Below are 23,931 nucleotides of genomic sequence, written 5' to 3' on the forward strand. Positions count from 1 at the left end.
TTTTAAGTTAATATATTTTGAGGGAAAAGGGCAGAATTTTGAATTTTCACAAGCTCAACACAGTCCTGCAACCAACACTCAGATGAATAAACTACATGACCACCAACAGCTGGGAAGCCCGGCCTGCCCCCCTCCCCCCCAGCCACTGCTGCGTTAGACAACCAATACCTCTAACATCCTAGGCTAGTTTTGCCTGGTTTGAATTCTATATAAGTAAAATCACTTAGTGTTATGTGTGAAATCTATCCATGTTGTTACATGTAGTTGCTGTAGACTTCATTCTTAACCTTGCTCTTTTTGCTATGCTAGGACTAAACTTTTACAGTCTCCTGCTTCCTAGGCAAGTGCTCTAGCAGTTGGGTCATGCCTCTCGTCCTTTTTACTTTTAGTGTTTTTCAGATAGGGTCCAGAGATTTTGCTCTGGCTGGTCTGGAACCCCAGTCTTCCTGACTGCTTCCCCAGTAGCTGGGATCATAGGTGTGCGCCACCATGCTCAGCCTTCCATTTTCTTGATTACGAGCCTACAGGTAGTTTCCAGTTTGGGACTGTTACGAAACAAACAAAATAACTGATATGGCCATTCTTGTTTGTGTCTTTTGTAAATTATTAAACAAGATACCAAGGTCTAAAGCCTAATTTATTTCCTATGCATTGATTGAGGCTTTTACCAGGCACTGTGCTAAGATTTGGAGATAAACAGAAAAGATCCTGCCCTCATGGAACTTAACTCTAACTGGCACAAAACTACAACCAGGGCTGGAGATGTAGCTCAGTGGTAAAGCACTTGCCTAGTGTGTTCAAGGTCCTGGGTTCAATCCCCAGTGCTGCCAAAAAAAAAAAAAGTAAAAAAAGGCGGTGTGGTGGCACAAGCCTGTAACCCCAACACTCGGGGTTTAGGAGGATAGAGAATCCAAGGCGGAGTAACATAGTGAGACATGATTCCAAAAACAAAATAAAAAACCCTACAACAGCCTGAGTGAACAGAAAAGTAAGTCAAACAATTTAACTGTGATAACCGAGGTAAACCAGCTGAGCTAGAGAAAAGGGCTAACCCTTTTTTGTTGTTATTGTTACCTGAGATAACCAGATTCTGTCAGAATATCTAGAAAAAAAAATAGATGAGTTGGCACTGCCACAAAATGAGTATGAAGAGGGAAGAGAAGTCCTGGCAAGGGAGATATGTATAGAGGTCATAGAGCAGGAGAAAGTGAGGCCCATTAAAGACCAGTGTGGCTCAACCACAATGACCAGAAAGAAGTGATGATATAAGGAACATGTAGAAGATCAGTAACTAAATAGACTGAGAAGAAACTTTGACAGGAGCAAGGCCATGTCAAAGACCTTGTGCTGAGGAAGCAAGACCCCAGCACAAAGGAGGTGAGCAAGGTTCAGCAAGGCTGCCTTGCAAGTAGGGAGACTGAGGCAGTGGAGATAGACCTTGGTATGAGCACAGCTCTCTCAAAGGGCCTCTTGACTGATAGGCACGGGACCCCTTGCAAACTATCCTCCTGGGCTGGGTTTAATCCTCCTGATCTCTGCCTCCAAAGCAGCTAGGACTACAGGCGTAAGCCACCGCTGCCCAGCATGAATTATTTTCTATGAATTAATTTTAAAAGATTAACAAAATTACTGGTATTATGTAGGGAGCAAACGTGAACTAAAAAGTAAAAGGCCAGTACTAAAACTATGAGTAACATCAACATAAATATTTAGACAAAAATCCAGGGTTCTGAGGTGGGGGTTTGTTTTTTTTTCTTTTTTTGGTGTTTCCATCAACCATTTTGTGTTGGGTATTTTTGAGATAGGGTCTCACGAATTAATTTTTCCAGGCTGGCCTCAAACAGCGACCCTCCTGATCTCTGCCTGAGTAGCTAGGATTACAGGCATGAGCCACGGGCGCCTATCTTGTTTTTTTTCTTTCTCTTTCTTATTTTTTTTTTTATTTGAGACATTTTCGTTATCTGGCCTCAAACCTGCAGTCTTCCGGCCACAATTACAGGCCTGTTTCAACCAAGAAGCTGTTTGGGTTTTTTCTTTTTTCCTCTGAGGAATGGAAGTCAAATGGGATGCAGAGTTTCCATGGAAGGCAGACACTTTGTGCTCTTCCTTACTCTAAAGTCTAAAAGATTATTTTCCGACAACTTGTCTGTCTAAATCACCGAAGTCAATTTCCTTGCACATAACTGCCAGAACGCAGCCGGGCCCTACCCGCCCCGCCATGTTTTCCCAGCAAGCATGCGTAAGCACGCACGGACGCCGCAACCAATCGGCGCCCACGTCGCTTCTCGTTGACGGAAGGGGCGGGGCGGTCCGCTACACATGCGCACGGGCGGGCGGGCCTTCTTCCTTCTCGCCGAACGCCGCCAACATGGTGAGTCTGGCTGCAGGGGGCTCTGAGTCTGGCGGCCATGCTGCTCCACTATCAGTTTAGCGGGTCCGCTGAAACGTGGAGTGGCACCCTGAGGGTCCTGGGCAGCGCGTGGGGAGGGTTCCCATGCGGGCGGCGCACCGGGTTCAGTGTCTTTCGGACGCGAGTCCGGCGATCGCGTGGAGGGCCCGGCCGGCCAGGCGCGCCATGGGCCACGCGTGCGCGCCTCGGCTCTGGTGACCGGGTGGCTCAGGCGCCCCGGGGCCGGGTTCAGGCTGCACGGGGGACTCCAGGGTCGGGGCCCTGGTCTCGGAAATAGGCGGAAGTGGGCTTTTCACCGCCTCTGCGGATTTCATCCGCCCCAGGCGACTGGACGTAATATTCTAAGTAGGTATTTCTCGCTAATCGGTTTATGTAAGTTGGAAACTTGCAAACCAGCCAGGAAATGCATCTTGTTCTCATCTCTGCCCCACTTCAGGTGTTCAGGCGCTTCGTGGAGATTGGCCGGGTGGCCTACGTCTCCTTTGGGCCTCATGCCGGAAAACTGGTCGCGATTGTAGATGTTATTGATCAGAACAGGGTAAGCACAAGAAAAACATCCCAACTTTTTATTTAAGTGGCAGTGATTGGTATGCACTAGAGATGGTACCGGTCAGTGTTTCATTGGACCTTTAAGGTAAAGGTGATAGCTTTATTTTACCACTGAGGAAACAGTTTGAGTACATGATTGAAATAGACTTGAGGTAACTGGGCTAGGGTATTGTTAAAGAGTATTAGACCATTTAAAATAGCCAGAACTTTTAGCCACTTACTGCTAAGACATTGCCAAGGTTTAAATGAGTTGTGATAAACCGAGTTTTAAGACCGATAAGGCCCACTGAAGGTACTTGGTCAGTATTTAAATACTAGTGTGGGTTTTGATGGTCTTAAATGGACAGATTTTAATACAGGTATTTGTCCATTTTAATTGCTATTAGGTTTTGCACTGAGATTCTTCATCTTTGTGTTCTAGGCTTTGGTTGATGGACCTTGCACTCGGGTGAGAAGACAGGCCATGCCTTTCAAATGCATGCAGCTCACCGACTTCATCCTGAAGTTTCCACACAGGTAACTACACCAGTCATGACTCCTAGTTTTGTTTACACTAGTAAAAGTTTAAGTTTGGTTTTGAGGGTTTTTTTGCCACTTGGTTTTTCCCATAAAAATAGAGTAAACAATACAGGAGTTCAGTAAAGGAATTTACATTGTAAGAGTAAATAGGCATTGTTTACTTTTAAAATATTGTTCACTTTTCCACCATGGACATTGTCTGGCTTTGGCTTTATCCAGACTTGACATTCTCCTATTGTCCCGTTGACGGTATTTTCATGCAATAAATTCATTAAGGAGTTCTGTTCACAATACCCAAAGTCACCTTTTCTGTTACGTTTTTTGGCAGAAATGGAAATTGAACCCACATCTTTTTTTTTTTTCACTACACAAGCATTCACCACTCAGCACACATCCAGTCATATGTTGTTTAGTGTATGTGAAGCTGGGAATTAGACCCACAGAGTCATGCGTGCCATATAAGCACTCAACCTGAGCTGGACCCAGCTCAACCCGTTTCTGTTTTGGGCTTTTTAAGACACCCTGTGTAGCTCAGGCTGTTCTTGAACTCAAAATCCTCCTTATAGGTACTACTTTGCCTTGTTATTTTTAGCTTCAAAACAAAAATGTCAACGCCTATCTCTTCTAGTAGTTATTATCATTATTTGAACTTTTTAGTGTGTCACTTGTAAAGTATTTAGTGTAAGAGATATTCTTTGCCCACCTTACATACAGAAATTAAGGCAATAAGGAGCAATTCTTTTTTTGACATGAAAATTGAACATAATAAATTGCTATATACTTGTCTCAACTCATAGTGACAGTTGAAATAGAGCATGTACTACACGTGACCATCAACGATACAGTAGATAAAAGTTGTATAGGTTTGAATACCTAATACTGTGTTCCAGAAGATAATTATATATTGGGACCATCTCTTTACATCGGCCACCATTCAGAAAAAAAGAGTAGTACAGAATCCGCCAGTGTGCTGAGCCTCTCAGTAACTGGCAAGCACAAAGTAGACATTACCAGTACTGTTTGCCAAAAACTTAACCTCTCAACAGCCTGGAGTTAATGGGACCATGCTGCTACCATTAAACTATATACTGTTGAAGTATACTTAGGGATGAATCTTAGGTGCTTGTTACAATTGGAAATGGGAGTTTGTGGTAGCTTGTAGTTTTTCTGGTTACTGTTGCATTTCTGTCTTTGGTCCCTGAATGATACACACTGGGTTTTGTTTCAAGATGCTCAGCCACAGGTTGTGGTTTTACAAAGTAAAATCAGGCCTAAGAATTAACTTTCTCTGTTCATTATAAAAAGGAAATGACTTTCATTCTACTTCCTAAGTGGTGCTAAAGGTGTTTGGAGGTGATTTTTGATTCCATGAAATGGAATTAATAAAATTGTGCTTGAAATTATATTTTGGCTTCATGAACACCATCCTCTTACAGTAAAAGGCAGTGTGCCAGGTGGCATGTGTGCTCTGAAGACAAAGCTGGAAGTGTAGCAGGAAGAATGGTTTGAGGACAAACTGTTGTCCTTGGGTATGTGTGCCTTCAAAGCTGAGTCTATGGTCTTGGCTCTTTCTAGTGCCCGTCAGAAGTGCGTGCGACAAGCCTGGGAGAAAGCAGATATCAGTACAAAATGGGCAGCCACAAGATGGGCCAAGAAGATTGAAGCCAGAGAAAGGGTAATGGCTATGGGGCATTTGAATTGTGGGGGTTTGGGTTTTTGGAGTTGGAAAGTGGTATAAGTGATCATTTTCTTTGTTTTGTTTTAATAGAAAGCAAAGATGACAGATTTCGATCGTTTTAAAGTCATGAAGGCAAAGAAAATGGTAAGTGTTAGAACCTGAATTGTCTTAACTGCTTTAAAACAAGGGAGCAGTTGCAAATTCCCATTTCAAGTACCTCTTAGGTGCTTTGTGAGTTAAAAAAAAAAAAAAAGTCCTTGTTTGTATTTCTCCATGTCCTTAAGGAATTGCTAATCCTTATTTAGATTCAGTTGTGGGTAATAGGCTAACTACTGCCCTTTCTAAAAAACTAGCATGAATCCAGTGTAATCAGTGCTTTCTTATGTTGACATTTTTTCCAGAGGAATAGAATAATCAAAAATGAAGTTAAGAAACTTCAAAGAGCAGCTCTCCTGAAAGCTTCTCCCAAAAAAGCACCTGTCGCTAAGGCAGCGATAGCAGCTGCGGCGGCAACTGCTAAAGCTAAAGGTCCAGCGAAAAAGGCTACTGATGGAGGCAAGAAGGCCCCGGCCCAGAAGGCTCCTGCCCAGAAAGCCACAGGCCAGAAGGCAGCTCCGCCTGCAAAAGCTCAGAAGGGCCAGAAGGCTCCAGCCCAGAAAGCAGCTGCTCCAAAGGCATCTGGCAAGAAAGCATAAGAATCTGCTCTAAAAAGGAATAAAGATTCTTTTTGACACGTTGGCAAGTCTGGATATAAAGTTTGTTGCTAAGGTGGCATTTAGGAGGCTAATTGGGATTGTGAACATTGGAGGACCAGTCTCTTAAACTCAAACAGCTGGAGCTTGAGTAATGCTCAGCCACCATAAAGTTAAAGCTGCTTAATATTCTGATGGGGGGAATCATGATTAGAATGCAACTTTTTTTTCCTTGTACAAATATTTCTCGATATATAAGGTTCCAGCTTTTTGTGTGTGTGGCAATACTGCACTCTACCATTTGAGCCATTCTGCCAGCCATTTCTGTGTTGGTTTTGTCAAGATAGGGTTTCATGAACTATTGGCCCAAGCTAGCTTCGAACTGTACCTCCTGGTCTCTGCCTCCTGAGTAGCTAGTATTACAGGTGTGAGCCACCAGCACCATGCTGAGTTCCAGTCTTTATGCACACAAGTCTGGCAAATTTTCTTGTAAAAATACACTGTGGGGCTGGTGTGGTTCAGTGGTAGAACTTGCCTATCATGCAAGCAAGGTCCTGCGCTCGAACCCCAGTGCCACCAAAAAAAAGGACAGTTTACACCTATAATACTAGCTACTTGGAGGCTGAGGTTGTGGAGGATTGCAGCTCGACTCCATCCAAGCAAATAGTTTAAAAGACCTGCCCACCCCCCAAAAAAAAAATCAGCAAAAGGAAGTGTAGGTGTGATTCAAGCAGAGGAGCATTTGCTTTGTGAGTTCAAACCCCAGTCCTACCACACAATGAAAAAGGTAGGGAGGCAGATTATATATGGCGGTTTGGTTACTTAAGGTTTTTCATTCCCTCCCTTCACGTGGTTTTAACAATTTAGAGCAGTAAAGGATCCCAAATGGCCTTGAATACTATAAGGCATCTCAGGCTTAAGGATATGTTCAAAATGAAATTCTAGTCAAAGCTGGCTCCCAAGTAATACTAAGAAGACAAGTCATGTTCATTTAAGACAACCTAGTCTTCTCTGCTTCTTAAAGCCTGTGGAACTTGGCTTATCTCCAGACCCCAGTTCAGTCTATGTGGTATACCTTTGAGTAGTTAACAAGCAGGGTTGTATCTCCTATTTGTCAGCTGTGGTAATAAGAGCAGGGGAAGTCTTGAGTGACTACATTGCCTAGGAATAGTGAACACAACCTGGAGACTGGGAAATGAGTCTTTGAGAGGTGGGAAGCTAGCAGTGCATAGAAACCTGGGAAAGAATTTAGTTTGAGATTGTAAGAGGAGGAGGGGAGCAAGTGAAAGAACTGAGGATTTGTTGTTACAAAGTAACTCAAATGTGAGATTTTTGGGTGTTGGTACTGGGGTTTGAACTCAGGCTCACTCTTGCTAGGCAGGCACTCTACCACTTGAGCCACTCCGCCAGCCCCAGGATTCACTTTTGACCCCTGAACTTCTCTGTAGTCAGTATGGTTGTACACAGGGGAAGGAGATGAGAGAATGTGGATATGCGGTAGGTAAAAGCTGTTACCTGGAGTAAAGGGGAGTGCACTTTGTTACTGCCAACAGCTTTGGATCCCTCATCTGGTCCATGTTGCTCAGAAAGCTTCAAAGTAGCCAGTATCCCATTCCTATAATCCTAACCTAATTGAGTGGCAGGCAGCAGGAGGATCACTGTTCAAGGCCAACCTGGGTAAAAAGTGAGCCCTTATCAAATATGAGGAAGTTGTAGAGTGCAAGCAGTGTTGAAGCTGCACCTGGGAAATTGTGTAATATAAGACACTTGGTGCTCTTAAAGTAACTAGGACATAAGGCCATCTGAAAAAGAGCAGGAGGTTATGATTAATGAGGTGAATCATACGAAGATTTAGGGGCTAGTGATTAATCTTCTGGAAGGTCAATGGGTGAGAAAGGAGATTGAGAAATTATTAAAATAGCCAGGTTCATAAAAGTCCACAATTCTAGAGAATTGCACACTTGCCCAGTTACGAGAAAACATTGACTTCAGGATCATATTTGAATCCTGTCATTCAGTCCAAACTCACTTTTGCATCTCACATGAACCTCATCTAAAAGCCAGGGATCCTGATACCTGTCTTCTGTTGTGGCAAGGATCAAATAAGATGCTTGAGAGAGTGAGGGCAGGGTGTGTATCTTCAACACCGGAACGGTTCTTTTTACCATATTCAATAATTTGGAGTGAATTGTGTTGTGCTAAACTGGCTCTTGGGTAGAAAGGAAATTGGACAGTTTTGTTTCCAGGAAGCCTCACATCTCCAGGTTGTTGGCACCTTTAATTCATATTTTTTCTTTTTTGCAGGGAGTGGAGGTGGGTGGGACTGAGGTTTGAACTCAGGGCTTCATACTTGCAAAGCAGACACTCTACTGTCTTTTTTTTTTTTTTTTTTGTGGTACTGGGTTTGAACTCAGGACTTACACCTTGAGCCACTCCACCAGCCCTTTTTCGTGAATGGTGTTTTTGAGATAGGGTCTCTAAAACTGTTTGCCCCGGGCTGGCTTCAAACCTCTGTCCTCCTGATCTCTGCCTCCAGAGTAGCTAGGATCACAGGCATGAACCACCAGTGCCTGGCTTCTTTCTTTTTTTCACAGTCTATGCGGGCTTGCCTGGAACTATGTAGCCCGGGCTAGCCTGAAACTCAGCCTCCCAAGTGCTGGGATTACAGATGTACTCCTTTTCATTTTGTTTCACTCTTTTTCTTCTTTTCCCTCCATCCCTTGCTTCCTTCCTTTCTGCAGGATCTTTCCCAGCCTGCCCTTGAACTCTCAGGCTTCAGTGATCCTCCTACCTCAGCCTCAGCTGGGACCACATGTGCTCCACCACATCCAGATCCAATGGGTCATTTTCTCTCCTTTATTCCAACTTTACTCTGTCATTTTCTTTTTTTTCTTTCTTTCTCTTCTTTCACTGTTCTTTTCTTCCCTTTATTTTATTTTCTTTCTTTCCTTTTCTTTCACCAGGGTTTGAATGTAGAGCTCTCTACCTTTTAAGCCACACCTCCAGTCCATTGTGCTCTGGTTATTTTGGAGATGGAGGTCTTTCTAATTATTTTCCCAGGCTAAACTTGAACCTCAATCCTCCTGCTCTCAGCATCCCAAGTAGGCTAGGACTACAGGTGTGAGTCACCAACACCTGGTTTACTCTGTTATTTTCATTTTTCTTTTTGTGTGTCCTTATAAACAACCTATAACTTTTCATTTTTTAAAATCCAATGAGTCTCTTTATACATTAATAAAACCAATTTACATAAATTACCTCACTTCTACAATTAAACCTATTTCTGTAATACTACTTTTTATCTTCTGATTGCAATCTTTTAGTATATTTCCCCTTCACCCCCATATTTTTACCTGTTTCGTTAATTGATTTGGAAGCTACATACCTTCTACTTATACCATTTTAGTGACCTATAGAACTGAGCCGATATCTGACTTCTTCACGCTCTGTGAACAGTATCTAAAGATGCAACACTAATCTAGCTTTAATAATGTCTTTTACTGATTTCCTGGCTTACCACTGCTACTGCTTCTTGCATCCTACCTTTTCCTCTTGGATTCATTTTTTGTTATTTTCTTGGATTGAATCCTCTTTCTGTTTCTTTCAGTTAGCATTCATGACTGAAAAATATCTTAAACTCTTACTTGTCTGAAAGTATTTTGAGTTTGACCTTACATATTTGCAATGATCTGGCTCTTTAGGGTTCTAGGTTTAAAATGATTTTCCTAGGCTGGTGGAGTGGCTCAAGTAATAGAGCGCTTGCCTAGCAAGTGTGAGGCCCTGAGTTCAAACCCCAGTACTGCCAGTAATTATGATGACAGTGATGCTATTCCCCTTAAAACTTTGAAGAAACTACTTGCACCCTTACTTTCTCTTACTTCAGCACTAATGCAGGGTCAGGAAGCAGAATTTGTGAATTGCATTCATATCTCACTTACCTTCTACAATATTCTCATTTTCACATGAAGCAGGGGAAGAGACATGAAATAAGCTCGTGCATTCAACCCGTGTCAGAATGTGCTAGCACAGAAGTAAAACCTCCACCTCCGAGCCAGCTTGAGTGACAGCTCTTCTCGAGTCTGAAAGGTGGAATGACATTATCTGAAAGACCTGGATACTTGATAAGGGTTTAAAAAGTGGGAGTGTCATGCTTTTGCATTCACACTGGCTGCAATCCAGAGAGGAAAGATTGGAGGGGCTGGGCTGGAGCAAAGGAGAACATTTAGGAGGTTATCTCTGTAATCTAGGTGAAAGAAGATGCCGAGGACGGAGTCAGCCATCAGGTGGCTGATGTGGTGGGTTGGATGCACACTGTGCATTTCACTGAGATGGGGAAACTAGAAAGAGGAATAGGAGGGTGACATTACTTTGGAACATTTTGAGTTTTAGGTCCCTCTGAGATAGCCAAGCAGAAATAAACAGTAGACAGAAGGCAATAGACATGTTTGCTTTTGGCACAATTCCTGGCCAGTAGGAGGCGCTGTTGTCATGATTATTCTGTCCAGGCTGGAAAGAACCTGGAGTATTTTACAGGACAGTGGCAATGCTACACAGGAATAATTATAATGGCAGCAACAATATATCCAATACTTGTTTAGACCCAGTTATGGCACACAACTGGAATCAGTTTGAAACTATTACCATCCTAAATTGTTAAGTCTAAACTGAGCAAAGCCATTCATGTGAAGCTAGTATTTGAACACTATTACACCCCAGACCCCAGGATTTTAGGTCACAGGTACATCACCCATTAAGGGGAAGATGGGTTATCAATTCATCACAAGCTTAAATTAGTGCTAGAGCCAGAATTGCAAGCATCACAAGAAGTGTTGCGTGGGTTCCCTGTCCCTGACAAATGTAGCATCTATCTGGAAAGCTAGGAGGTAATTGACAAAAAGCCAGGTGTTGATCAGTACTGAAGGACAGGGTAGGTAGTTTGACTTGGGGGAACCCTGGACAGGTACAGCCTTGGGTTTTCCTAGGGGGCTGCTGGAGTCACCCAGCCCACAGAATGCTTCTGCTTTGGCTGCAGGATTGGGGGCAAGCAGCACAGCCCCACCCCCCCAGGCTCCTTGTCTCATGCAGACCTCACGAGAGGTCCATGTGGCCCCTGAGCTCTGCCCCAGTTCCTGCCCACAGAGGCATGCTGGCCTGACATCCATTCCCAAGCTCCACGTACTCAGGATGGGGACCCTGGCTGTGGTGTCACTCGCTTCTGGAGTGTGGCCTTCAGATCCCTGTTGGTCCTTTGGTCAGTCTCTGCCACTGGGACCTTGAGCATCTCACCCATTTCATCCAGGGCCACATCACCATTTGCATGTGGTCCTGCAACCCATGGGCTACCCATGGTTAGCTGTGGGCTCCTCTTTCCCTCCCAAGGCTGGTTTTGTCTTTCCAATATCACTAGATACATTCAGTACAACATACTTAGTAATACCATCATGGTGAGGCTAAGGATTTTCTTAGAAGCCATGAATCCACTGCCGTTTTTATTTTTTCTTGGTTGGGGGGAGGAGTGGAGGCTAGAGATTGAACCCAGGGGTTCATACATGGTAGGCAAGTGCTCTACAAGTGAGCCAGACTCCCACCCCACCCCACCCCACCCCAGCCCTACAGTTTTTGACTCCTATTTCACAGATATTCATTGTAGACATTTTCAGCATCACCCAGCCACATCTACAGGAGAGTGTACCAAAGGGACATTTGTAGCACTCTCTGAATCAATGGAAAGGGTGACTGAGAACAGTCTCCGGAAGACTGTTCCTAAGAATATCTGTGTCCATGGACAGTGCAGGAGACAGAGGGCACAGTCCAGAAAGCCCTCCCTCAAACCATCTTCAGGTTGAATCGGGAACCCCCAGCTCTGGGCTCCTACGACATTGGTCTCATCACACTTTGCTGTATTGTTTTCCCTATGTCTCTTCTCCCCAAAAAACTGTGTGATATTTGAGGGCAAGGACTCTTGAACCCATCTATAGACAGTGAGCTCTTAATCCCATGGGTTCTTTTTTTTTTTTTGGTAGTACCAGGATTTGAACTCCAGGCCTCAGGCTTGATAGGCAGGTGCTCTACAGTTTGAGCCACTTCGACAGCCCCAAACTTTGCCTTGCTTCACTCAATAATGAACTGCATAAAATGCTCCCCGAAGGGCACAAAGACATTCACCTCTGTATGCTGACAGAGACCTGGTGTCTCAGATCTGCAATCCTCCTGGGACTGGTTTTGCAGTGTGTGAGGTGGAGGTAAAAACAGGCTTTTTCCATGTAAATGTACAAGTGACCCAATACTTATATTAAAAACAACAACCTTTCCCTGCAGCACTGTAGGGACACCTTTCTCAGGTATCAGGTGACTGTATATGCTTGGGTCTGTTTCTGGACTCTATTCTGTCCCACTGGTCCAGCTTCCTAAGGCAAAGACACTGTTACCTACTTACTCTATGCAAACAAGCCAAGAATATCTCAAAGCAGAGCTTGAGTCCTGAGAGTTCCAGGAGGTAGTCAGCCTGCAAGCTGAGGCAGGATCCCAACAGGAGAAAGCTATTAAGGAAAGGAAGGTCACAGGAAGCCCTAAGAGTCTGTGTACCTCATGGAACTGGACAATAGGTAGACTGTCACTGCAGTAAGGGCAGAAGCCAAAACGCAAGCCAAGGAGCAAGTCATGAAGAACGCCAGCATTGCAGGAGCAGGGAACTGTGTCCATCCCCGGGCTGCATCTCTCCTGCCTGCCACTGTGGCATTTGGCTCTCAGCCCCACTGCAGCTCAGGGCATCAAGCTGACAGCTGGGCCAGGAAAGCTGCAGAGAAGCAGGGAGAGGGAGGGGCTGAGAAATGCCTCCATGTCTCTGCACCCTCCATGAGAAATGCAAATGTGTGAAGTCCCCAGAAGACACATGGCCCTCCTGAAGAGGCAGCTGCTGCTCACACCAGCCAAGTGCTGCCACATGGCAATGGGACCTGGGCTTGTCAGATTGGCCTGTTTTCCAAGAGGAGATGCCGATCCCAAATGTGGAATCAAGATTTTTAATTATTGGCAGCCAATTGTTAAAATTTGTGAACACTGAGAGCACATCAACACGTCTACAGATGTATCTTGTGTGTGATTTGGAATCTGACTGGATGGTTTGAAATCAGTAGAGGCACAGTCTTGAATCCCCGAGTCTGGACAATCTTCAGAAGTGTTCAGGTATCAGGAGGAGAGTGTTCCCAGGCTCTGAGTTTACTGTGAAAAAGATTGAGAAAAATAAACACGGCCCCCTGCCGGGTTACTTTTCTGGGTCTAATTGCATTTTAATAATCCGGGGCAGATCCTGGAGGGAATAATTGGTTGGTTCTCACATTGGGGTTGTGTTGATTATTTTGGAAAATGTGTTGACGATTATTTTATTTTCCAACTTTGTGCTACTTTAATGAGAATTTATTATCAACAGAGAGCTTCCTGAACTGGAAAGGAAGAAAATGAACTACCTATCTGTATATAAGTAAACAAGCATGCTAAATAAATGCATCCTTTTTAGATGACTGTCTGCTTATCCTAAAGAGAAATGAATAAGGGGATACTTCAGCCTTACAAAGAGAACAAAATACTCTGGGTACAGTAAGCAAACAAACAAGATCATTTGGGGGATCATCTGATGTAACCGTGGCACGGAATAAAAGCACTAGCTTTAGAGTCCTAAGATCTGGCTTAAGTCCAGATTCCGCCTTGGGGGTAAATTACTTACTCTCTTGATGGCAGTATCACATGCCCCTGCCTCTCTGGAGTCATTTCTTTGACCAGTTAAAGTGAGCAGAAGTGAACACGTCACTCCCAGGGGAAGGCTCAAGGGTGTGGAGGTGTGGACTGCTTCTCAACCCCGGCCACAGTGAACAGCAGCATTGCAAGTTAGGCAGACCTCTAGTGTGGAACCAACAAGGATGCTGAACAGAGTTCCAGACACACCCACCACACACCTGAGTGCAAGAAGGACACCTTCATGATGTGGTGCTGGCAGGGGTTTGACCTAGAGGCAGACAGTTGACTCCACCCCCTTGCATGCAAAGGGAGCATGTACGGTGGGAGCAAGCAACTTCAAACTGCAGTGAGATACCCGGAATCCAGCCCCAAGGTCTGGTGAAAGCCCAGAACTTGAGCCCCAGCAGGCTGCCCATTATGTGAAATAAGTGATAGAGGCCAAGGAAGCAACTAAGAATGCAGATTTGGAAGAAGCACTTAAACTTTCCAATTTGGCAAAGGACATTTTTCCCAATGAAAAGGTGATGAGCAGAATCCAAAAACTACAGGGAGCCTTCAAGTAGTTGTCAGAGCAAGGAGATGATGAATTTACAGAAGTACGCTACTCTGGCTTGCTGCTTTATCCAGAGCTGTACAACCAACTCTTTGAGTACCTTATACTCTGTATAAGGACAGAAAGAAAGGAAGTATTCTGGCAGATGATATGGGGTTAGGGAAAACAGTTCAAATCATTGCCTTCCTTTCTGTTATGCTTGATGCTTCCCTTGTGGAGCACTTGCTAGTGATCATGCCAACCATTCTCATTAGCACATGGGTCAGAGAATTTACCAATTGGACCTCAGGAATGAGAGTCAAAACCTTTCACAGCCTTAGCAAGGATAAAATACCCAAAGCCTCAGACAGATTCAGCAAAGAATGGCATCATTATTACTGTAAGGTACTGCCGAATAAAGACCACACCACGTGTGGAAAGGAAAGATTTATTAATCCAGACTGCAGGGCTGTCACTCTTTTTGGGTTCAGAGTGAGGTAGCTTGGCTGAAAATGGGTAGTGGGCTTTATGGGAGGGGCCAAGCTATGGGGGAGGGAGAGAGTCTCTGGTCTCCAATTATCTGCGATCACCTGATGGAACAGGTCAACATGCTTGGCTAGTTGAGTAACTGGAAGTTCCTGAGTTGTTTTGCAAGCTGAGAAACAATCAGGCAGAGAGAAACAAGTGGTCATAAATCAGGGGTCCTGGTTTTAAGGTGCTAGCCTTGGGACCTTCTGCCCACCCCAGGAATGCTAGGGACCTAATATTCCAGCCTTTTGTTGGTATTATGGGTGCCAATTGATCTAGCTGCTTCGTGCTGAATGGGGGTGTCATTAAGGGGGATTTGGCTGGGATTTGGAAATTTGTGAGGTCCCCAGGAGGAGAGGCTGATGGTTTTTCCCAGGCTTCATTTGCAGACAAGGCCAGTTGTTGGTAAGTTTACCTATGGCAGAAAATTGAGAGCCAGATGAGGACTGAGAACTTATGAAGGAGAGGAAGAGGAAGAGAGGGGAGAGGGGAGAGAGTGCAGGAGAGGCGTAGCCACGTGGGGCCCAGCAGTACACAAAAGTACTCATCCTTTGCTGTTATGCAAGAGTCTGGGGTTAGTGGGCAGTGTTTTATCCTTGAAAGGTGCTGCCACTGTTGAGCTTGACAGTGGTGGGTGTTGTGAGGATGACCAGATGAGGGCCAGTCCACTGAGGTCCCAGTGGAGAGGGTCAAAGATCCTTGAGGAGAACAAGATCCCCTGGTTTAACAGAAGTTGTTATGGGGCCCTCTGTGGGGTGAGGTAGGATCTTGTCTGCATGCTCTCTGAGAAGTTCCCTGAGAAGGTTAAGTAAGGTAAGGCAGGTAGTCAGCCAAAGGATCAGGGTCTATTGGAGGCAAGTTTCCTAAGAGAAATGGGTGGCCATATGTTATTTCAAAGGGGCTTGAGAAGGAAGGGCTTCAGGGGGTGGCCCTGATGCAGGCCAAAGCTAAGGGCAAGAGCTGAGTCCAGGGTAAGTGGAGCTCAATGGAGAGCTTTTTTAGATGTTTTTTTATTATTCCATTTATTCTCTCCACTTTTCCTGATAATTGAGGGTGATAAGGGATGTGCAGGTTCCAGGCCACTCCCAGGGTAGAGGAGACAATTTGGGTCACCTTTGAAATGAAAGCTGGACCATTATCAGATTGTAAAGTCCAAGGCAATCCAAAGCAGGGGATAATGTCATTGATTAAGTGGGTAGACACTATGTCTGCTGACTCACCTGTAGTAGGAAAAGCCCCAACCCATCCAGAAAAGTGTCAACCAAGGTCAATAAATATTTAAGTTTTTTATGAGCTGGCATATGGGTAAAATCAATCTGCCAGTCTTCCCCTGGTATAGAGCCCCAGAGCTGGTGAGCAGAGAAGGAAGGGGGTGTCTCAGCCCACCCTGGGGGAAACCTGGGCACAGGTGGGGCACTCTCAGGTAATCTTTCTTATGAGAGAAGGAGGGAAGGCTGGAAGAATAAAGGGTGAAGAAAGCGGAGAAGGGGCTTAGCGCCAATATGAAGGGTTTTGTGAATGGCCCTTAGAACCCCCTCTGCTGTGTGTTGGGGAGAACATGTTTTCCATTTAAAAGGAACCATCCTTGATTTTGCTCTTCTGATGTATAAATAGGGTTGATCTTAGGAGTAGTTATAAAAAGTGCTGTGGGGGGAGTCTGTGCACTAGTGCTTTTTGCCTCCCTGTCAGCAAAGGCATTGCCCTGGGCAGTCTCTGTAGTTTCTGGTTGGTGTCCCTTACAATGGGTTATTGCTACTTTTGTGGGAAGGTAAGAGGTCTTTAGCAGTTTGAGAATTAGAGACCCATTGGTGATGGGTGTGCCCTTTGTGGTGAGAAGGCCCTTTTCCTCCCAGACAGCAGCATGATGGTGTATAATGTAGTAAGCACATTTAGAGTCATGAAAGATGTTGGCTGTCTTTCCCTCAGCTAAGGTAAGGGCTCTGGTTAGAGCAATCAGTTCTGCCTTTTGAGAGGTGGCACCCCCTGGGAGAGGACTGGATTCGATAACCTCTGTGAGGGACACTATGGCACAGCCTGCTCACCTCCTGCCTGTGGAGTCCAGTGAGGAACTGCCATCCATGAACCAAGAAATGTCTGGGTTGGGCAGAGGCAAGCTTGACAGGTGGGGTTGACAGTAAGTTAGGGTCTCTGAGGATTCCAGGCAAGAGTGTTCCAGGGGTGTGACGTCAGGAAGTAGGGTGGCAGGATTAAGGGGAGGGCAGGCTTGTAAAGTGACATCGGGGTTTTCTAGAAAAGTGAGGTGGAAGAGTTGTAGTGTTGAGGGGGACAGGTTGGAAAGGCAGCAATGAGACAAGAGGTCAGTCAGCTGGTGGGGGGACGGGACAGTGGGGGGACAGGACAGTGGTGGGCTTCCCAAAAGTGAGTTTGGAGGATTCCTGGGTTAATAGGGCTGCCACAGCCAAGGTATGCAGGCAAGGCTGCCAGCCCTTGACAACAGAGTCAAGCTGTTTGGATAAGTAGGAGGCTGGGTCCTCCTACGTAAATGCAAAGATATTGTGACAATCAGGGTGAAGGGGGATGGTGAAGAAATCATCCTTAAGATCAAGGATCTTAAGGAATCTTAAGATCTCAAGGATCTTAAGATCAAGGATCAAGGATGGAAAAATCGGAGATGACTGAAGGAATACGAGATAATAGTGTATATGGGTTGGATACCACAGAATGGGTAGGAAGCACAGCCGAGTTAACAAACAACTCTCAGGTCCTGTATGAGCCATCAGGTTTTAGGACAGGTAGAATGGGGGTGTTACATGGGGAGTGGATGGGCTTAAGAATCTTCTTGGCTAGGAGTTTGTTAATGAGGGGCTTTAGTCCCCACCTATGTTTTAGGGAGATAAGATATTGTGGCCTGTTTGGGTGAGATTTAGGGTCTGTTAGATATATTTTAATTGGTGAGTGGTGGGAAGTGACAGAAGGGGAGGAGATATCCCAGACTATTGGGTTTACTATATCAGGAAGCAGAGGGAGAGAGTTTGGAGCTGAGGAGGGAGGGCAATTAGTAAGTACCATTAGGAAAAGGACATGGGACTGGTCTTGAGTAGTGAGTGGGATTGTAAAGGACAAAGTGAAATGAAGTTTGGAGAGAAGATCCTTTCCCAACAGTGGAGTGGAGAAAGAGGTCAGGATAAGGAATGAGTGTGTAAAGGGGACACCTTATAAATAGCAAGAAAGTGGTCCAGTAGTTTTTGGCCAGTGGAAGACACCATCTACTCCCACCACAGAGATCTGTGAAGGATAAAGCTTATCTGGAAAGTTGGGTAGCACTGAGTTACTGACCCCTGTGTCCACTAAGAATGAGATTGGCCTACCTGCTACTTGGACGGTTACCCTGGGCTCCTCTGAAGTGATCTTGAAGGGGGCTGAGGTCCCAGGGCCGCATCAGTCTTCTGCTGCCAGGCCCAAGAGGTCTGTGAGGCCTTCACTCTGTTGAGAGTGGGAATGGGAGACTGACCTACCTTGCAGAGACAAAGAGGGGCAGTCGATTCCCCAGTGTCCATTCTGGCCACCTCGTGGATTGGTACTGGCGGTGGGTGAGGTGAAGGGCAGTGTTTTGCCAGTGTCCCGTCTGGTTGTACTTGAAGCAGGCCCTGGAGGTGTGTGTTGTCCGGTCCATCTCGAAGTTGGAGGAGGTGGCCTCAGGGGCAGGTGCCAAGAGCTGGGCCTTTCGCTGGTATTGGGCCTCATCTCGGCTATTAAATACCTTAAATGCCATTTTCACAAGATCTCCCTGGGGGGTTTGAGGACCATCCTCCACCTGTTTAAGTTTTCTTTGAATATCAGGGAAGGATTGGGAAATAAAATGAGAGTTGAGAATAATTATTCCATCCTTGGAAGATGGGTCTAGCTTTGTATAGCAGGTTAAAGCTTCAGTAAGGTGCCCTAAGAAGTCAGCAGGGTTTTCAGTTGGGCATTGGATAATCTAAGTTTGTCAAAATTGACTGCCTTATAGGAAGCAGTCTGTAGCCCCACAAGGAGGCAGGTGAGCATATAATTTTGGGTGGCTAGCATGGCAGGGTCCTGATAGTCCCAATGTAGGTTATTACATGGCACAGCTGTAGATCCCACTGGGAGAGTGAGAGCTGTGTGGTGGAGGTCATCAGCATGTGCCTAGGCTGCCAACCAAACTCTTTCCTTTTCATCTGGAGTTAAAGTAGAGAAAAGAATAAGATATATATCATGCCAAGTCATATCATATGCTTGGGCTAGGTATTTAAATTCTTTAATATAGGAGGCTGAGTCATTAGAGAAGGAGCCAAGTCTCTTTTCAATTTGGGAGAGGTCAGTCATGGAAAAAGGCACATGAACTCTGATAATGTTGTCAGATCCTGCTGATGTTGGGTGTGCTGGGTTGGGTGTGCTTGGGAGGAGGTATGGGAGTGAGTATGGGATGCTGGTGGGGAGGAGAAGGGTGAGGGTGTAGCAGGGGCTGAGGGCAAGGCTGGCGGTTTTGGTTCCTGAGAAGCCGATGGCTCAGGGTCAATTGTGACTACTGTACAAGGAGAATAGGGTGTCAGCTGTTTAGGAGAGCCAGCAGGGGTGGAAGAAGGGGGCTCTGAGTCATGGGAGTATGGGGTGGGAGAAGAGATTAAGGTAGAGGACCAGTGGGAGGAGTTGGGAGGTGGGCAGACAGAGCCGTGAGGTCACAAGTAAGAAAAGAGTCTTCAGGAGAGGGAGCAGGAGGAGTTTCGGACTTTGCAGTGTGTGTAGGGGGGTTGTCGCTGGCAAGGAGGATTTGAACAGCATTACAGGATTGGAGCAGGGAGGGTCGAGAGCGGAGAGAAAGAAAAGCTTGAACGTATGGAATCTCAGACCACTTGCCATTGCAATGGCAGAAATTGTCAAGATCTAGAAGTGTGTGAAAATCAAAAGTACCATTTTCAGGCCATTGTGACTGATTGTCTAGCTTGTACTGAGGCCAAACGGTGTTGCAGTAATAGATCATTCACTTAGGTTTTATATCGTCTTGGAGACTGAGGTTCCCGAGGGAGCGGAGAAGGCATCCCAGGGGCATGGACACATCTAATTTAGAGTGTGTGGTCCCCATAATGTAGGAGAAAGAGAGAGAGAGAGAGAGAGAGAGAGAGAGAGAGAGAGAGAGAGAGACAGATGTCTTGGTGAGTTTACCCTTCAGGCCAATATAGATCTAGGTCAAGATCTAGCCTCCCTTACATGACTCAGGCAAGGAGAGCAGAATCGTCCACTTGGAGGGTGATACTTACCAAGTCTGAGGAGTAGGTCAGCTGGAGGGCAGTGGAAAAGAAAGGCTAATGATGGATGGAAAAGCTGGCAAGGCAGTAAGGTCTGAAATCTGCAGTCCAGGGGCACATGGGGTCAATTCAGCAGTCTGGGTTCAGGAGAGGGCAGGACACAAAAGCCAAGAGACAAGCCCTGGGCCAGAGCATCCTGTTAACCTCTCCCGGTTTTTGGCATCAGATGTAAGGTACTGCTGAATAAAGACCACACCACGTGTAGAAAGGAAAGATTTATTAATCCAGACTTCGGGGCTGTCACTCTTTTTGGATTCAGAGTGAGGCAGCTTGGCTGAAAATGGGTAGTGGGCTTTATAGGAGGGGCCAAGCCATGGGGGAGGGGAGAGTCTCTGGTCTCCAATTATCTGCGATCACCAGATGGAACAGGTCAACATGCTGGCTAGTGAATAACTGGAAGTTCCTGAGTTGTTTTGCAAGCCGAGAAACAATCAGGGAGGAAGAAACAAGTGGTCATAAATCAGGGGGTCTGGTTTTAAGGTGCTAGCCTTGGGACCTTCCACCCGCCCCAGGAATGCCAGGGACCTAACAATTACTACATACCCAATGGTGATCAACAACTGGTAGCAACTTTCAAGCTTTCATGACCAAGAGTTTGTGTGGTACTACGTCATACTTGATGAAGCCCATAGAATTGAAAAGTTCATCTACTAAATCAGCAATCAGCGCTCAAGCTGTGCCTGCAAGGAATCGCCTCCTCCGCACAGGAACCCCAATCCAGAATAATTTGCAAGAGCTTTGGTCCCCGTTTGATTTTGCTTGCCAAGGGTCCTTGCTAGTGTTAGGTCTGGTAACCTAAAGGACAGATGAGTGAGTATCCCATCCCCCATGGAGAGCACTATGAGCCCTGCACCCTGAGGAGATATATGGTCTCATTAATCTGCGATGGGGATGATAGACAGGATGCTCTCAAGGTTGTTCCTGCCCATAAGGGGCAAACAGACCAGCTCATCAAAGAGAGCCTGCGTGCGCAAATCCATGGCCAATGGGAAGAACGCACCTAACCCTTACCCTAACCCAGAGTTAAAGCATCCATAAAAAGCCCCAGCCCTCACCTCCAGGCTCTGCCTCACTGCTGTAGCTATAGCCTTTTCTTTCTCTAATAAATCCTACTTTGTGTGCTGACCTTGTTACCTCACAAGTCAATCAGCTGCATCACGAACCAGTTCTTTGGCCTGTAAAGACAAAAGCCTTGACACCAACCTGCAACACTAGGAACATTAAAAACTTTTAAAATGGAGTATGAAAAACCTATTAGTAGACAGAAGGATGCTACCCCAGGAGAAAGTGCCTTGGGATTTAGGATATCTGAAAATTTAATGGCAATCATAAAACCCTATTTTCTCAGGAGGACCAAAGAAGTACAGAAGAAAAGGTCAAGTAACCCAGAAGTCAGAGATAGTGAAAAGAATGCAGGTGTCAATACCATTTGTGAAATGCCTTCCCTTTCCAGGAAAAATGATTTAATAATTTGGATATGTCTTGTACCTTTACAAGAAGAGATTTATAGGAAATTCACATCTTTAGATCACATCAAGGAGCTGTTAATGGAGATACGTTCACCTTTGGATGAGCTAGGTGTCTTAAAGAAGCTATGTGAACATCCCCAGCTGCTGTCTGTGTGGGTTTGTCATTTGCTGAATCTAGGAACTGTCAAATTCTGAAGATGGAAACGAGGAGGAGGATTCCTCAGATGTGGACAACACTGATCACATGACTGATGATGCACTGCAGGAAGAATCTGGAAAAATGATACTTTTTTTTTTTTTTTGTGGTACTGGGGCTTAAACTCAGGGCCTAAACCTTGAGCCACTCCACCAACCCTTTTCTGTGAAGGGTTTCTTTGAGATAGGGTCTCACAGAACTATTTGCCTGGGCTGGCTTCAAACCATGACCCTCCTTATCTCTGCCTCTTGAGTTGCAGGATTACAGGTGTGAGCCACTGGCTCCTGGCTGGAAAAATGATATTCTTAATGGAGCTGCTAGAGAGACTTTGAATGAGGGGCATCAAACTCAGGTGTTTTCCCATTCGAGACAAATTCTAAACATCATTGAATGCCTCTTAAAGAATAAGCATGTTAAGACACTGCAAATTGATGGCACAGTTACTCAACTTTGGGAGCGAGAAAAAAAGAGTTCAGCTATTCCAGTGAAATGAAGAGAACTCTGTTTTTCTTCTTACCACACTCATAGTGGTGTTGGCCTAACACTAACTGCAGCAATTACAGTGGTCATTTTTGACCCTAGCTGGAACCCCGCAACTGACGTTCAAGCTGTGGATAGAGTTTACAGAATTGGACAAGAAGAGAATGTTGTAGTTTATAGGTTAATCACGTGTGGGACTGTGGAGGAAAAGATGTACAGAAAACAGGTTTTCAAGGATTCACTAATCAGACAAACTACTGTGCTAAGAAGAATTTCAGTAAACAAGAATTAAGACAGCTTTTTACAATTGAGGATCTTCAGCACTCTGTAACTCGGCTGCAGCATGCTGCTCAGGGGCATCTGATAAGAAACTGGCTGAACATACTGCCTGCACTCTCTGGTGATAGCTGGACTCTTAGACCACGATGTGATGTACATGTGTGATCTGTCTGTTAAAGAAGAGTTTGATGTGACAGAATCTTGTATATTCAACACACAGTTCAGAAAGCTCAGTTCCTTGTTGAATTTGAGTCTCAAAATATGATGGAAAAACAAAGAACTGGAAATGAGGGGGCCTGGCTAAGAGCACCTGTATTTCCTTCTCAAACAAAGAAGAAATACCCCAAATTGAACAAACCACAGCCTTGCTTTTCGCCTCTTATGCTACCCAGGAGGAAGATATCCGTTCTCAGATGGAAAATGTGAGCATTTATGATCACGCCAAAGAGACTGAGACATAAGATCTCTACAGTATAATGATGAATGGTCCCATGCTGCAAGACGGCAGGCACCCACAGGAAAATAAATTCGATGCTGACTCTGGTTACTTTACCCAAGGGTGTTGGAGGTGTTTAAGGAATCTGGACCAAGTCTTTACTGGGAATAGTAAGAAGCTTTGTAGCTGAAAATAAGGCTGTGCAAAAAGGGCCATTACAAGGGGGGCCTATGCAAGAGGCGCTGCGAGAGAACCACCTGGGAAGTTTTAATTATTTACTTAGTCAATCAATCAGAATTGATCTTGGGCCAAATTTAGATCTACAGGATTGTGAGATTTTTTATCACTGCAGTCCCTGGCTTATTAATTCCACAACAAATGAAAATAAAAATACAGAATTGAATGTATCCATTATTAAAATACCTAATGACTTTTCAGCATCCCATAGTACACTGCATGGTGCCCAAGGAAATGAGGCCAAGTTGGAGGAAGAACCTTTAGCCTCCTCACTACAGTGTGGATATGATTTCAGTCTTTTCCTGGAAGACTCTGCATAAAATAGACAAAATCTCTCCCATAAGTCTTCTGAGCATGTTGGGAAACAGCTTGTGTGGCTCTGCAACTAATTCCAGAGCAGAGTCACTACATCATCCTAGTTTGGATTCTTCTAAGAAAGATGAACCAGAAAGAAGTAGGAGTTAATGTTAAAACCAGAAGGAAAGCTAGAAGGATCCTTTCAGATGACAAAGATGAAGATGATTCTTTTAAATGTACTTCAAACACAAGGCCATTCAGCAAATCTCCCTTTCAGTTCTCATCTGTGAGACAATTTGATGTTTCACTTCCCCAAAATGACAAAAGTCCACCTGCAGGTTCTTTTCACCTGAAATTCCTGACAATGTAAATAAGTCTCCAAACTCCAGGAGATCTCTGGTTTCCAGGAGGTCTCTCATTAATGGGGATTTAGACCATGTGGAGAAGATGGACTCAGATTCCTCCATCTAACAACATGAGGGGTTTCACATCCATGACAATTAGAACTCACACTATCTCTGCAACATTCCAGAGTAGGTAGGGGCCTGGGTGTGGCTCAGTGACAGAGCACTTGCCTATTATGCAGGAGGCCCAGGATTCCAGTCCC

General features: G+C 45.1%; 2 protein-coding genes across 2 annotated transcripts; both read left to right on the forward strand.

Moving 5' to 3' along the window:
* Positions 1–2,282: 2,282 nt before the first annotated feature.
* Positions 2,283–5,893, forward strand: Rpl14 (ribosomal protein L14). Its single transcript, XM_020177469.2, has 6 exons — positions 2,283–2,371; positions 2,847–2,948; positions 3,381–3,475; positions 5,054–5,153; positions 5,247–5,300; positions 5,558–5,893. Exons 1-6 carry the CDS (start codon positions 2,369–2,371, stop codon positions 5,849–5,851), a joined length of 648 nt encoding a protein of 215 aa, XP_020033058.1. The 5' UTR covers positions 2,283–2,368; the 3' UTR covers positions 5,852–5,893.
* An 8,377-nt stretch (positions 5,894–14,270) lies between these two features.
* On the forward strand, positions 14,271–23,795 carry LOC109695126 (DNA excision repair protein ERCC-6-like). Its single transcript, XM_074059289.1, is given in 17 exon segments — positions 14,271–14,500; positions 20,452–20,566; positions 20,568–20,715; positions 21,146–21,585; positions 21,587–21,704; positions 21,919–22,058; positions 22,060–22,120; positions 22,123–22,332; positions 22,335–22,427; positions 22,430–22,459; positions 22,462–22,554; positions 22,557–22,736; positions 22,739–22,859; positions 22,861–23,385; positions 23,387–23,477; positions 23,479–23,656; positions 23,659–23,795. Coding segments are annotated over 17 exon segments (2,895 nt in total). The 5' UTR covers positions 14,271–14,285.
* The last annotated feature ends 136 nt before the right edge of the window (positions 23,796–23,931 follow it).

The sequence above is a fragment of the Castor canadensis genome, chromosome 17 (assembly GCF_047511655.1).
Source record: "Castor canadensis chromosome 17, mCasCan1.hap1v2, whole genome shotgun sequence".
In the NCBI taxonomy this organism is placed as follows: domain Eukaryota; kingdom Metazoa; phylum Chordata; class Mammalia; order Rodentia; family Castoridae; genus Castor; species Castor canadensis.